General features: G+C 44.0%; 1 protein-coding gene across 1 annotated transcript in view; it reads left to right on the forward strand.

Annotated features, from left to right (window-relative positions):
- COL24A1 (collagen type XXIV alpha 1 chain) overlaps nucleotides 1–14670 on the forward strand; it is a 158910-nt gene that overhangs the window by 97463 nt on the left and 46777 nt on the right. Inside the window, exons 20-25 of the mRNA XM_075286987.1 lie at nucleotides 1085–1138; nucleotides 1343–1396; nucleotides 2819–2863; nucleotides 7921–7974; nucleotides 9839–9883; nucleotides 13233–13286. Of these exons, the coding sequence (XP_075143088.1) occupies nucleotides 1085–1138; nucleotides 1343–1396; nucleotides 2819–2863; nucleotides 7921–7974; nucleotides 9839–9883; nucleotides 13233–13286 (306 nt within the window). The remainder of the gene's footprint in view (nucleotides 1–1084; nucleotides 1139–1342; nucleotides 1397–2818; nucleotides 2864–7920; nucleotides 7975–9838; nucleotides 9884–13232; nucleotides 13287–14670) is intronic.

Genomic DNA, 14670 nt, shown 5'->3' on the forward strand with positions numbered 1-14670 from the left:
GGGCTGTTCTAGGTTATAAAATTGCCTCCCTTCTGGTGTATTACACCCAGGGGTGAGCCATGGGTTTCTGCCGCCTGAGGCGGACATCAGAATGCCGCCCCCCCCCCCTCCCCGAGGAGGGGGCGGGGTCGAGCGGAAGGGGGCGGGGCCTCCCCAAACCACCGCTCAGTGACGGTGACCCTAAGCCAGTCCAGGACAGCTTGTCCTGGACTGGCTTAGGTCAGCAAAAATGCTGCCCTCCCCAGGGCCCTGGCATAGCGCCGCCTGAAGCGGTCACTTCACACACACTTCACACACACAAGGACACATTTCTTGCTGCATAGTGTGCTTCATTGGAAGAAGGTCTGGAAGGGGTCTTCACCTGCTAGATCCCACTACCTCAGTCCTTCAATCTGGATGCCCATATTGTGCCATATAATTGGAAAAGTTCCCTATATTTGCCCTTTTCCAATAGTCCAGCTTTGGTTGATCTTATGGTTTCTGGTTATGGAGTGGAATTTAAGGGCTCCTATTACTATGAGAACATATCCTTACATAGTCAGTACCTAGACTCCCCCCTAGTGGTGGCTGCAGGTTGCTAGTTTATCTCTGACTTAAATAATTTTATTCTATGTAAAATAATAATTCTAGAGTCTTTTTTTTTTTTTCATGTGTGTTGTGGTGTGATTTTCCTCTGTTATTCCTCCTGGAAATTTATGAATAAATTAACAATTGTTGCGGTGTGTCCCTTAACAGTCAGTAACCAGCATCACCGATTGGACTGTGTCAAACCGTAGGGGAGGGACAAGCCTTCAACTGGGACTACCCGGTTGTCACTTTAATTATGAATTTTTAGGAGGAATAACAGAGGAACAGTAAAATGCAAAATTTATTAAAAAAATGATCCAGAGTTGTAGTTTTTTGGGGTAATAAAAAAAAAAAACGAATTTGTCAGGAGGGATCTCAAGTCTCAGAAAAATCTCAAACAAGTGAGTAAAAAATTTCAGTTCCATGTACTATTGGCCCTGTTTATATTACCTAAGGACGGACATTCACGTTGGGGCAGTATTTTATTTAAACTTTTTTTTTTTTCCTTTCCACCTAGGGATTTCCAGGAGACATTGGCTTGCCAGGGTTAAATGGACCTGAAGGACCAAAGGTAAAAGTTTTGTGACTTCATATCTGTGTTCTATATGTTTGTGCGCTCGTTTACACCTTCCGCACAATCCTGCCAAAATAGGTGTATTTTCCATGGCAAGTTTCCAAAGCTGTATTACAGCACCTGACGGTTGCCAATTCTCGAGGACATTGCTCAGTGTAGGCTGTGATGTAAAAACGAGTGGTAACGAGTATTTCTTTCTAGGGTCTTATTGGAGACAGAGGGCCTCCAGGTCCCCAAGGCCCAAAAGGTGTCGAGGTAAGTCCTTCTGTTTCGCTACAGTATCATCATAACCTCTCTCAGAACATTATTCCACAAATTCTGATGTTGGAATTGGAAAAGAATTGCTCATGTCTTATTACAAATCCATCCCTACTGGGCCGACCTAAGGGTCTGCCCATTGTGAGGCTGTAAACCCATGTGCTCAAATGCCAAAACCATGGGGTAGTGTCAGATTCCATGCCCGATTCCCTTAAGGGGTTTTCTAAAATGAAACATAGATAACTTAGCCTAAGACTAGGTCAATATCAGATGGTTGAGGGTCTGACAACCCCTTCAATCACCTGTTCTTGACAGAGAATGGAGCACTAAGCAGACAGCTCCACAATCCGTGTAGAGGTCAGACCAAGTATTGCAAACCAGCTCCCCTTCACCTGAATATGAGCTAGGCCGCAGTGACTCAATTCTGCCACTACACAGAGAACGGAGCTGTCTGCTTCCTGCTCTATTTTCTGTGTGTCAGCTGCTGATAACAGCTGATTATTGGAGGTGTTGGGTGTCAGATCCCCATCTATGTAACATGTACGACTTATGCTTCAGGTCATCAATATTTTTAGCCCAGAAAAATGCTTTAAAGGGATTCTATCATTGGATACCTACCTTTTGATGTCTTCTCCGCGCCGCCGTTCACTAGAAATCCCGGTTTTCTTCAGTATGCAAATTAGTTATCTTGCAGCACTAGGGGGCGGGCTTCAGCGCTCAAACAGCACTGGGGGCGTCCCCAATGCTGTGAGAGAACTCTCAGCACCGCCTCTATCTTCTTCTGGAACACCCTCTCCCTGTGTCTTCTTCCGTTCTGGGTTTCAATCTTCTAGGCCTCGGGCAGAGCCGACAGGGAGAAGAGGGCATTCCAGAAGAAGGTATAAGGTCAACAAAAAATAACATGTAACTAAGAAGTGATCCTCAAGTGGAAGCATAAAGATTGGACAACCATAAAGTTCTGAGCAACTTTTGCAAAGGCTGCATTGTCACGGGGGATGACTTAGAGCATCTCCAAAATGGACACGACAAGGTGTTGACTTGGTCTTCAAATTTCTCAGATGTCCATACCATCAAGCATATGTGAAATTTATAGGGAAAATATGTCCAATGGTGCCCCAGTCTTTCAACTTAAAGGCCCTATTAGTAATGTCTTGTTGTTCGATACAACAGGACACCTTCAGAGGTCTTGTGGAGTCCATGCTTCGAGGGGTTAGAGCTATTTTGGCAGTCCCAGGAGTTAAATGTCATGGTTGGTCAGTGTATTTACTCAAACCAAGTATATCATGACTATAGTGATTGCCCATGAGCTTTCGTGACCAATCACTGTCCAAAAAGTTGCACTGTTCTGCCTTGCCCAAGATCTTTCACTGTGATCCGTCTGATATAACCCAATTCATACCTTGTTTTTATATTTTACAGGGTGAGGAAGGACCCCTAGGACCTAAAGGTGGTCTTGGACCAATCGTAAGTTTATTAGTCACCTATGCGATAGGACATCGGGTCCTCCAAGAGAAATTTTTTATTAAGGATATTACATTTTATTATTTTGTGTGTGTTTTTGACACAAACCGTCCCAAACTAAACTAAGGTCTACCTAAAGATATTAACATCACGAGATTTGCTCAGGGTCTTCGAGATGCTTCCACATTACAAAGTACTTCTTAAGGAAATCTGAAACAGATTGATGGCTTTCCTTATACCAGTGCCTTTAGTTACGTCATTATTAGTTATTGAGTTGTCTTTCGTGGTCTTCACTGGTTTTTCGTTTCTGGATTTCCTAAGGTCATCTCTTTTCTAGTATGAGGACCACATGTCCTTCCTGTTAAACTCTTCTTATCCTTCTAGATTTTCAAGGAAATTTAGGATGAGCTAACATTTAAATATAGATCAAAGCTATGTAACCCATCGTAGCAATGTCAATTACCTCCTCCTATTTCCGGGATTCGTCTTATTTTCTGGCTTTGACTTATCTCAAGCAATAAAAAAAAGATCCGATAATAAGAGGGAGCTAAAGATACACGGGAGTAGATGTCTTATCCTCAAAACCCTGCTCAAGAATCGCTCCCATAAAGCTTCCTCAGTCACTTTCCAGCCATTTTTCTATCTAAAAGCCTCAATATTGTTGTGGTAGTATATACAAGTTGCGTTTCCATCAAGGTTTTCATCTCAGTACTACAATATGGAACTGAATATAACATACTGGACAGTACTTGTCATCTATTAGACCCATCTTGGCTTTGTCTGGTTTGGAAATTGATAGAAGGAAGGGCGAGTGTCAGCAAAGTTAGAAAAATGCCAGGGCCTTCTGCTTGTACACAGGAAAATACAGACTTCCAATATTTCTCAGCCTCTTCCAGGTCTTAAGGGGGAGTTCACATGGAGTAACGTGCCGCACGATGTGGCCATTGATTTCAATGGGAGCGTGGATCGTAAACACCACGTTCTTTTGCAAAATAGCGCCGCGTATATGATCCACGCTCCCATTGAAATCAATGGGAGCGTATACGGCCCGCAAAAGCTCACACGGCGTATACGTGCCACATCACGCGGCACGTTACTCTGTGTGAACTCCCCCTTAGACTCAAGACCTGCTTTGTGGGAGGCAGAAACACTAAAGGTCCATTCACATGGAGGAAAATGGCGCTTTATTTGGCGCTGAATTTTCCACACTGAAAAAAAAGCCTCCCATTGACTTCAATGGGTGCTGCTAGCTTTTTTTTTTTCCCCCACTAGCGGAATTTATCGGAAATTTTTGGAAAATAAGCTAGCGGAACCCATTAAAATCAATGGGAGGCTTTTTTTTTTCAGCGTGGAAAATTCAGTGCCAAATAAAGCGCCATTTTCCTCCGTGTGAATGGACCTTTAGTGTATGTTTACGCGGAGTTTTTTGCAGGTGGATTTTGACTCGGAATCCGACTCAAAATCTGCCTGCAAAAATGTCTCCCATTGACTTCAATGGGAGTCGCTCCCTTTTTTTTCCCGCTAGCTAGTAGTGGAAAAAAGAAGTGACATGACTTTATCTTGCTGTGGCGTCCGCAGCTCGAGATACGCTCTTGTTTAGGCCCATTCAATCAGTAGCGGGATGCCGCGACCGAATGCTGATGTTGCATTGGCATCCCGTTGCGACTAACTGTGCGGAAAGTTCACAAGGTGGAAAAGGTTTCCGCAACATACCCTAACGGAGCCAAAGGCTGCACTGTTATCTATGAGAGTTTTTTCACTACCTAAAAACCACAATATTGTTATTTTTCATAGACGTGGTAGATGTACGGAGCACAATGGCTACCACCTCTTAAGAAGTCAGGTGCAATCCTCTATACTAGAATCAAAATCTGTGCCATTCAGGAACTGGTGTAGATTTCGGGAATCTTGGGAAAACTACAGAAAAAAAACAAGATGTCAACTAGTGATATACTAGTTATATTATAATAATAATAATAATAAAAAATTTTATTTATATAGCGCCAACATATTCCGCAGCGCTGTACAATTTGTAGGGTTCAGATACAGACAGATACAAAACAAAGAACGTCATTTCACACAATGGGACTGAGGGCCCTGCTCACAAGAGCTTACAATCTATGAGGTAGAGGGGGTGACACAAGAGGTAGGTCTTATGGTCTATGTTTAGGGTCATGTTTAGGGTCTGTTGTACAGAGAGTTTCCCTGGTTATCATTGGTTGTTCGTTGCGTGTCGTGTAGTCGCCAGGCATTTACGCCCCATAAAACACATGAAGCAGAATTAAAAAGTAGAAGAAAATCTGGCCCTGAACTGATTTCAAAGACTAAAATTGCCCAACTTATTTACTAGATCTTATAAACAATAAGATGCAACTTTATAAGCTGAAGGACTAGATGAAGTGTCCGGGGCACACAATGGCAATTTACTACTCTCAGACAATTGCAAAATACCATTTCCTAGGAGACCCCAACATGTCATGTCTTAAGTGTCCCTGGACGAAGAAGAAAGGGCATCCCTGGATGTGAGGGCCACATGATTGGCGAACATTCAGTCACATGCCCGATTCCTCGGCCAAGACGTTCTAGTGTCTTCAGGCTGATGGCAATAAAACATTAATTGGTCCATTAGAGACACTAGAGCGCCAGCACAAGTAGCATTGTTGTGGGAGCCAAAGATGAATACAAAGGAAAAGCATCTTGCTAAACAAACACAGCTTTATACAGTTTTTTTTGGATGGGGGGTTGGAGTGTTCTCGGACTATCAAATGTTGCTAAAATTTTTCAAGCAATTGACAACACAGTGTGAACATTGCTAAATAGTTTGATCCCGGATGGTGTGGTCAAACGGTTACCCATTATCCATCCCTGGGAAGATCTATTGGCCAGCTGCCTCAGTGTGACTCATGAAATCCCCAGCCTGTTATATTATTAAAGGGGTTTTCCAGACGTTCCAAATTATTTTTCATATGGCTCGGCATGATGCTAAAAAGTGAAAAGAGCTGTACTCAACTTATACCGATCCTGGTTCTGCTGCTACTTGGTCCAATGGTGGTCTCTGTTTTCTGCTTCCCGGGGCCCGAGATTGCTTCTTGCCCATTACTGGCCACAGCGATGACCCACTATAGGCAGTGATAGTCTGCAGCAGTCTACTACCCCCCCAGAAAACAGAGACTGGCAGGGGATCAGTTCAGCTTTAACTCATTAAAGGAGTTGTTCAGCTTCTAAAAATGATCTGCAAATACATCTACAGCACTGCTGCACAATACTCTCTGTTTTACTTGCTGCTCCTTGGATCACATGTAGTAAATCAGTGGACAAACTACATTTCCTTTGATTCATCTGCTTGATCTCACTCCACTCTCACCTGCTATGAAATCACAGGTAATACATCCATTCCATGTCACAGGCTTCTGTGAAGTTTAATTTGCTAGCTGCACTGCCCACAGGGAGGGGTAATGAGCTTGCAAGCACAGCCAAGGTCAATGACTTGAAAATAAGTCAGATAAACTGTGCTGAATTTAAACAGGATATAGATTAGGAAGTGTTTTGTATTAATAAATCCTGTTATTTGTCCTTTATTTTTTTAACGCCATTAAAAAATGGTATAGTTGGAAAACTTTTTTTAATTTTGTAAAAGTTTAAAAAAGTTTGTAAAAGTATATTGTAATGTGAACTCTTATTAAAGGGTTTGTTTTTTTTAGGCAGTTCCTTTTTGTAAGAAAGGATCTGTGAAAAATTTGTCATGCTTTGGGACCCCAAGCAATCAGACTATTAAATGCTCACTTGCAGATTACACCTAAGTTCCCTGCAGCGCCACCACACAGGAAATAAAGTATTACATTGTGATTTTGAAATCGGTTTACTGTAGGTGTACAGGCTGGGTCTTCCAGAGCTGATAGGTAAAGATACTCAGGGTTTCCCCTGTTCACCGGTCTCCTCTCCCCTCCACTTCCTGGTTTCAATGACAAGTTGATGGCTAGCTTAACCTGTCTGATGTACAGATCAGACAAAACTGAGCACCGTTATCTCTAGAGCAGGGGTGCTCACACTTTTTCAGCATGTGAGCTACTTTATAAACTGACTAAGGGATAAGATCTACTACCCACTTCTTGTGGGCGGGGCCTGTGGGCAGGGCGGAGCGTGAGAGCAGGAGACAGCTCTCCAGTGTCTGCTTGCAGGCTGAGAATCATCTCTGGACACTGGCAGGCTGGGGCCTTGCACTCGTTCGCAGTCAGGGCTGCGGTGGCCCTGCCTGCAAGTATCCGGAGATGACTCTCAGCCTGCGCTGTGAACAAGCAGCACCCCGGCTGCTCCCTCCATCCTTAAGAGTGGGGAGCGCGTCATCCCCCGGATCTGCTGCTGCCCGGCCTGCAAGTGTCCGGAGTGCTTGTTCACAGCGCAGGCTGAGAGTCATCTCCGGACACTTGCAGGCGGGGCCTGAAGACACCGGGGATCCCTGGCTGCACCCCGCGATCGACCCATACGTCCTTCGCGATCGACCGGTAGATCGCGATCGACGTATTGGGCACCCTGCTCTAGAGTTACTTAGATGTCCTGTTGAAGAGCTGACAGAGGGCTCCTTTAGCCTTCAGTCAAGGTGAAGAGACAACACTATAGGTGGACAGAGTCAGAGACTGACATCACCAGCCTGACCACTTCCGCTAGTTAGCAGAGGTGGTCTGAAACCTAGGCAACGCACTGTAAATGAGGAGGCATAATAAGCAATATCTGGCAAACGGAGCAAGATAAATAAATCAATGTATTGGATAATACACTTCAGTATAGCTTGGGCTACTAGTTTGAATATGATCCTAGAGAATGGAACACCCCTTTAATAAAGGTGCCTATACACCATAGATAGCTCTTCTGTAGTCCTTCTGACTACTTCATACATATACTCTATCATCTGTGCATGTATTGTCAGTCCACCCTGACCGTCTGAGACGTTGGGAGACCTCCTTACCCTAGCTCAGTAAAGGGACATGAGGTGTGATAACCTGTAAAACCAAAATCTTCAATCACCAAGAATCTTTTTCTTTCTTTCTCTGTTTTGTTGTCAGGGAAGACCGGGACGTAAGGGATACGCTGGAGAACAAGGACCAGAAGGCTTAAAGGTAATTAATTTATCTGTTCCCAAGAAAGCGCAGCTTCTTCTTTTAAGAACTTGCACTTAAAGGTCTGACAGACATACTCAGGATGAGATCACCATCTGGGACATGAAATTACTTCCTCTTCCTCCTCCTCCTCCTCAGCATTTCTTGGCTGTGATGTCAGTAGAGGTTTATGGCTGCCCATCGCTTCTGGGAAATTAACATGTCTTGTCTTTAATTAATAATGAGCTACTACATATGGATCTGCAAGTCCGACTGCAGTCTAGTATACAGAAGAGGAAGATGGTGCTGTAGAATTGAAGATTTCTTCATGCCTTTTACCTTTAAAGGGAACCCATCACATGAAAATTCTGAATATTCTGTTAGTAGCATGTTATAGAGCAGGAGGAGCCGAGCAGATCGGTATATAGTGTTGTATGAAAAGGTTCAGTATACACAGTCATATATCCATTTACTGGTTAGAAGTCCAGGAGGTGGTCCTGGCAGTGATCCACAGCCTCCCCTCTATGACTGTACACACAGAGATCACTGTCAATCACTGATAGCTCCGCCTCCTGGACTTCTCATCATAGTGCTGAGAAGTCAATGGATATATGACTGGTTATATTGAATCTTTTCTCAGGAAACTATATATGATTCTGCTCCGCTTCTCCTGCTCTATAACATGCCCTCTGCAGATTATGCTACATTTTTCATGCGACAAGTTCCCTTTAAAGGGATCCTATCATTGGATACCCGTTTTTTCTGTCTAACACGTAGGAATAGCCTTAAGAAAGGCTATTCTTCTCCTACCTTTAGATGTCTTCTCCGCGCTGCTGTTTGGTAGAAATCCGGGTTTTCTTCGGTATGCAAATGAGTTCTCTCGCAGCACTGGGGGCAGTCCTCAGTGCTCAAACAGCACTGGGGGCATCCCCAATGCTGCGAGAGAAATCTCCAGCGACGCCTCTATCTTCTTCTAGAACGGCTTCTCCCTGTGTCTTCTTCCGTCCTGGGTTTCAATCTTCATGCACAAGCCACAAGAAAATGGCCGCATTGTCTTGTAGCTGCTTAGACAGTATGCTGGTGTAAGCGGCCATTTTCTTGTGGCCTGGGCTTGCGCAGTCGGCTCTGCCCGAGGGCTAGAAGATTGAAAACCAGGATGGAAGAAGACACGGAGAAAAGTGTTCCAGAAGAAGATGGAGGCGTCACTGGAGTCTTTGTGATGACATAGGGGTAAATGTTACAATTTGTAGACAGCTTTTTATAGAGCAAAAGGATCTGACCAGATTGACATATAGTTTTATTGGAAGAGATTCAGAATAACTTGCTATTTACTCATGTAAACCGCTGCCCATTGGGTGACAGCCAACCCTGAGTAGGACCGCCCACTCGACTCTTAACCATAGAATAGGTAATGATATACCAATGGTCCCTATTGTCTATGGGTGGTTACTTTTTTTTTTTTTTTTTTTGTAGATTGTGAGCCCCATATAGGGCTCACAATGTACATTTTTCCCTGTCAGTATGTCTTTGGGGTATGGGAGGAAATCCATGCAAACACGGGGAGAACATACAAACTCCTTGTAGATGTTGTTCCTGTTGGGATTCGAACCCAGGACTCCAGGACTGCAAGGCCACTGTGTTTCCCCTAGATTATGGGTGGTTACTTTAAAACGAAACCAGTGGAGGAAATCATCCTCCGTGCAGGACTCTTTCCTCCAACGATTTTCAGACACTGTGACATGGCGATCGACTCCGGCACAGATGTGAATATAGCCTGAAAGCAGCCTGAATTTTATCCCTGGCCTCTGTATCTATACAGTGAATTGGACACAATGTATCAGGTATATCTTGTGTAACAGTTGTGTGTTCTTTTGTTCTTCACCAGGGTGAAGTTGGAGATCTAGGAATCATCGGGAAAATTGGCGAAGCAGTAAGTTCCGTTACAATTTTTTTTCAGTTGATTCTTGCACCAAAATACTATACGTATTACAATATTTTACTTTTCATGGCGCAAAACTTCAGATTCACAAGATGTCAGGTGACTGGTGCACAAATTGTCATATTCCCTCCTTAGCAGATACAGCGGTTCCTCAGGTAATGGTCCGAGGATAACTTGAAATCACATTCAGCAATGTCAGAGACAGTGCTGGTCCGCAGCGTAGGGGATATGGCTAACCAGCATTAAAACAAAATTTTGTTATTTTAGCCCAATTCATAAACTCTCCACTTTTGGGTAAAATTTGCACAATTGTTACCCCTTTGTGATCCAGTTCTCAGCATTGGCCTAAAATTGGGACAGCTAGCAGGTTTGGGTCATTGACTGGAAGATCAAATTCTACGTTGGGGTGTCTGCAGGAGATTCCGCCTAAAATTGGTGGAGAGAGAAGGCCTGCAAGGAGGATTTTTCTCTCTGCCGATTTTGGTATAAAACCAATGGACCACGGGTAATCAGTTTTTAAGCGGACAGGTTCTGTCGTTCATCTCCGCATGGTGACCCGAAAGACAAAAAGTGTCAGTGTGAGCCTTGCATCCGCTCATCGCCATTCACATGAACTAGCCAATATTAGGCCAGAGAAGCCATATGCAGCGACGCAAACACCAAGCACATAAAGACTGCAGTCGATCATGGCCAAAGTGTTTTTTTATGATTCACATGAACTCTCTAAATATAAAGATTTCCATAAATCATGGTCATTTTTCAACATCATCTCTTTAACACCAGGAAATGAGATCCAGTTGTCACCTTTATCATCTGTACAGAATGTGTCCGCTCGCTCACATCAAATAATTTTCCTAGCCGCGGCCATAAGTGGTGGCAGTCTGCCATGTTCCTATTTTTAAGGGAAATGTTTTATCCGTGCATTTTAGTTATGCAATAGTTATCACGAAGGCTTTGATCAGAGACGACTATTGAAAGTGATCTCTGCACGACCGATAATAAGGGCAGGAGGAGGACGCGTTATGGCATGTTACCATATAGGGGCGCTATTATTGATACGCACATTACAGTCTGCAAAGTGTTGACATGCAGGTGAATTTTAGGATTATTCTGTACAGTGGTAAAATAATACTCCTATGTGCTATATCTATATGATATGGTATTTTGACATGATAGGGGTTGGAGGCCAGATAGTAGATATTTTTGTTACACCTGCACCCGCATTGCAGCCTTATCATTTGTATATTGTTCTAAGATTTAAAAAAAAAATCATACTTTTTTTTTTTTTTTTTTTTAAACATATATGATGTGTTTTTTTTCTACCTCTCGATCTCCTACTCTTTCCTCTTCGTTGTCGTCTACTTTAACTTTTCTGTTTATGTCACTTCCTTTTTCTTCCTCCAGGGGGCATTGCAGCATATTGTGATGGTGTCCTGTTACCCAGGGCACTACTGATTTAAAGGGGACCTGTCAGCAGACATAGAGACACCAAATCACTAGGATGACTATATACATTGTTGGTCTAGTGTCCCAAATTTGCCCGGGGTTCTCTAAAAAAAACTTAAATACTTACCATGACACCATGACTCCCAAACTCCCTGGTTTCCCTGGCGCATGCGCAGTTCTTTGAAGCGCCAAAGTCAGTGCAACTCGCCTCATGCAAATGAGTTCCCAAGACATATTTGGGACATTCCATCAGATGTGAGTGTCCAAGATGAGGCTCAAGTGCAATGTGGGCCTGTCACTGCCTCCAAGGGGTCAGCATTCAGATTTGAAACCCTGATCCTCCTCCACACCTCAATTGCACTTGGGCCTCATTTTCTTATTTCTAAAAATTGCCTATTTAAGGAAATGGTACATCAATTGGACTTCTATCTTAAGACACGACGGTGCCCTCCAGTGCACTGCAGACAGTTTGTTATTGCGTTTGCTGGTGACGGATTCCCTTTAAAGGGATCCTATTATTAGAATCCCTTTTTTTCTAACTAACATGTAGGAATAGCCTTAAGAAAGGCTATTCTTCTCCTACCTTGAGATGTCTTCTCCGCGCCGCCATTCGGTAGCTATTCCGTTTTCCTTCTTTATGCAAATGAGTTCTCTCGCAGCACTGGGAGCGTCCCCTGTGCTGCGAGAGAACTCTCCAGCACCGCTTCCATCTTCTTCAGGAACCAGCCTCTACACGTCGTCTTCCGGCCTGGCTTTCAATCTTCTATGCATGCGCAGTCGGCTCTGCCTGTGGGCCTCGGGCAAAGCCAACTGCATTTTTTTGCGGCTGCTTATGCGAGCTGTTGTAGTAAGCAATCACAAAAAAATGGCCGCGCGCAGGTACAGTCGATGCATAGAGGCCGGTTCCTGAAGAAGATGGAGGCGGCGCTGAAGAGTTCTCTCGCAGCATTGGGATGCCCCCAGTGCTGCGAGAGAACTCATTTGCATAAAGACGGAAAACGTAATATCTACCGAAAGGCAGGGCGGAGAAAACATCTAAAGATAGGAGAAGAATAGCCTTTCTTAAGGCTATTCCTACGTGTTACGGATTCTAATGATAGGATTCCTTTAACTAGGAAAGAGTGGGGCTGGTAAAAATTTCGCAGTGGATTCCAAAAACTTCCTCTGCTTTTTTTTTTTTTGTGGCATTGTTTAACATAGAAAGTAACAATACTAATATAATCCATGCGATTTCCAGAATTATGAAGAAACTGCTTATATAATGTTAGCTTTTGTGAAGCAGCAGAAATATGTGAGATGTGGGTGAGAACGTCTTTGTAAGCGAGAATCTGGAAGTTATGTGAAGACAATTTGTGAATGAAAACAGATGACGGAAGCTGGGATGAATTATTGAAGCTATGACTCATGTACAATGCCGGATTCTTATATTACATGAGGACACAGAAGCTGCTGCTGTCGAGTTACATGTTGGAAATTGCTCACCGGTTTTACCGTGAGAAGGTTGCCGTAAATTCATAATTCCATCTAAAGTTATTTGGCGTTCCCTGCCCTCACCTCTAGATGGGGGACTAGAGAAAGCGTGGCACTAAAGGGCGCTGCAACAGCATCAATCACGGCTATGGTCGGAGCTGTAACGTATCATGTAGAGTAGGGATTGTAGAACTCTAATTGGAGATTTATAGAGGATTTACGTTTGGACACAGTTTAGACAAAAGAAATCTGGTTTTGTTTTTGCAATTTTTTTCCCCCCCAAAATTTCCACTTTAAGTATTGTTGTTAGCTGTGATGGAAATTTTGTTTTGTCTGGTTCATTTCCTGCGAAATGTTATGGCCCGTGTTGGGGAATTATTCTGATTTTTGTTTATTTGTATATTTTTTTTTTTCTATTCTGTAGGGGCCTGAGGGGTTGCCGGGAGAAACTGGACCACCTGGAGATCCGGGAGAAAAGGTATATTGGAGCCCTGACAAGTGGCATGTATGATGGTTTGGGGGGTTTCTTGGTAGGGTTTTAATAGGGCATCAAACCCTTCATGGGAGGGAATCTTCCAGGATGGGCTGGGGTCTTGATTAGAGATTAGCGAGTAGTACTCGTAGGTATTCGATCGAATACTACGGTATTCGAAATACTCGTACTCGATCGAGTACCACTCGCTATTCGAATGTAAAAGTTCGATGCAGAACCAGCATTGATTGGCCGAATGCTATACAGTCGGCCAATCAACGCTGGTTCTTCTCCTACCTTTAGAAGTCTTCTCCGTGCAGCTTCCCCGCGGCGTCTTCCGGCTCTGAATTCACTCTGCCAGGCATCGAGCCTGGGCAGAGCCAACTGCGCATGTCCGCTTGTAGTGCGGACATGCGCAGTCAGCTTTGCCCAGGCCCGATGCCTGGCAAAGTGAATTCAGAGCCGGAAGATGCCGCGGGGACGCTGCACGGAGAAGACTTCTCGGAGGATCCAGCCCGACCCTCACTCGTGGACTTGGTAAGTATAATTTGATCGAATGTTGCCTACCCCTGAAACGAGCATTTTCCCCCCATAGACTATAATAGGATTCGATATTCGATTCGAGTAGTCGCATATTGAGGGGCTACTCAAAACGAATATCGAACCTCGAACATTTCACTGTTTGCTCATCTCTAGTCTTGATAGCTGTCATTGATGGCCAGATACCTATCTATGGTGGCACATAGTGATCCATTCTGTACTGCAAGTGGAATTAGATATAATATTCCAAGCCTAGGACCATTATATGGCATTTACATGACATTGAGCTACAATATACAGGTATTGCATTGACATCACCGCTCTCTAAGGCTATCATGGTGCACGGCAAGACAACAATGGCAATTGGAATGGAGATCTATCCTCTTCATCGATGAGTCCTACTTTTGTCTTGACTGCAATAATAGCCGGAGTTTAGTCTGAAGACCGTGCATACAAGGGCGTAACTTGAGGAAGTGCAGAGGGTGCATTCGCACCAGGGCCCAGGAACCTTAGGGGGCCCATAAGCACTGGGATCAGTATTGAGATTGCAGCTTCCATCTGGCCTATTAGCCAAGGAGACCCACAGATTACCCCTAACCACACTAAGGTTCCTTAAACTCCTTTTCTCCCGTAACCATCACTATCTAGAATTTGCTGTAGAGATGAGGTAGGGGCCCTGGACAAAAGATTGCACCGGGCCCACAAGACTTTAGTTACGTCACTGCACACATAGTGATCTATTCTGTACGTGGAATTGGACATCACATTCCAAGCCTAGGGCGGCAAACTGTGTCAAAACAAACCATTAGATGGCATTTGCATGACATTGGACTACAAGCCAGATATCCAG

The sequence above is a fragment of the Leptodactylus fuscus genome, chromosome 9 (assembly GCF_031893055.1).
Source record: "Leptodactylus fuscus isolate aLepFus1 chromosome 9, aLepFus1.hap2, whole genome shotgun sequence".
Classification (NCBI taxonomy): Eukaryota; Metazoa; Chordata; class Amphibia; order Anura; family Leptodactylidae; genus Leptodactylus; species Leptodactylus fuscus.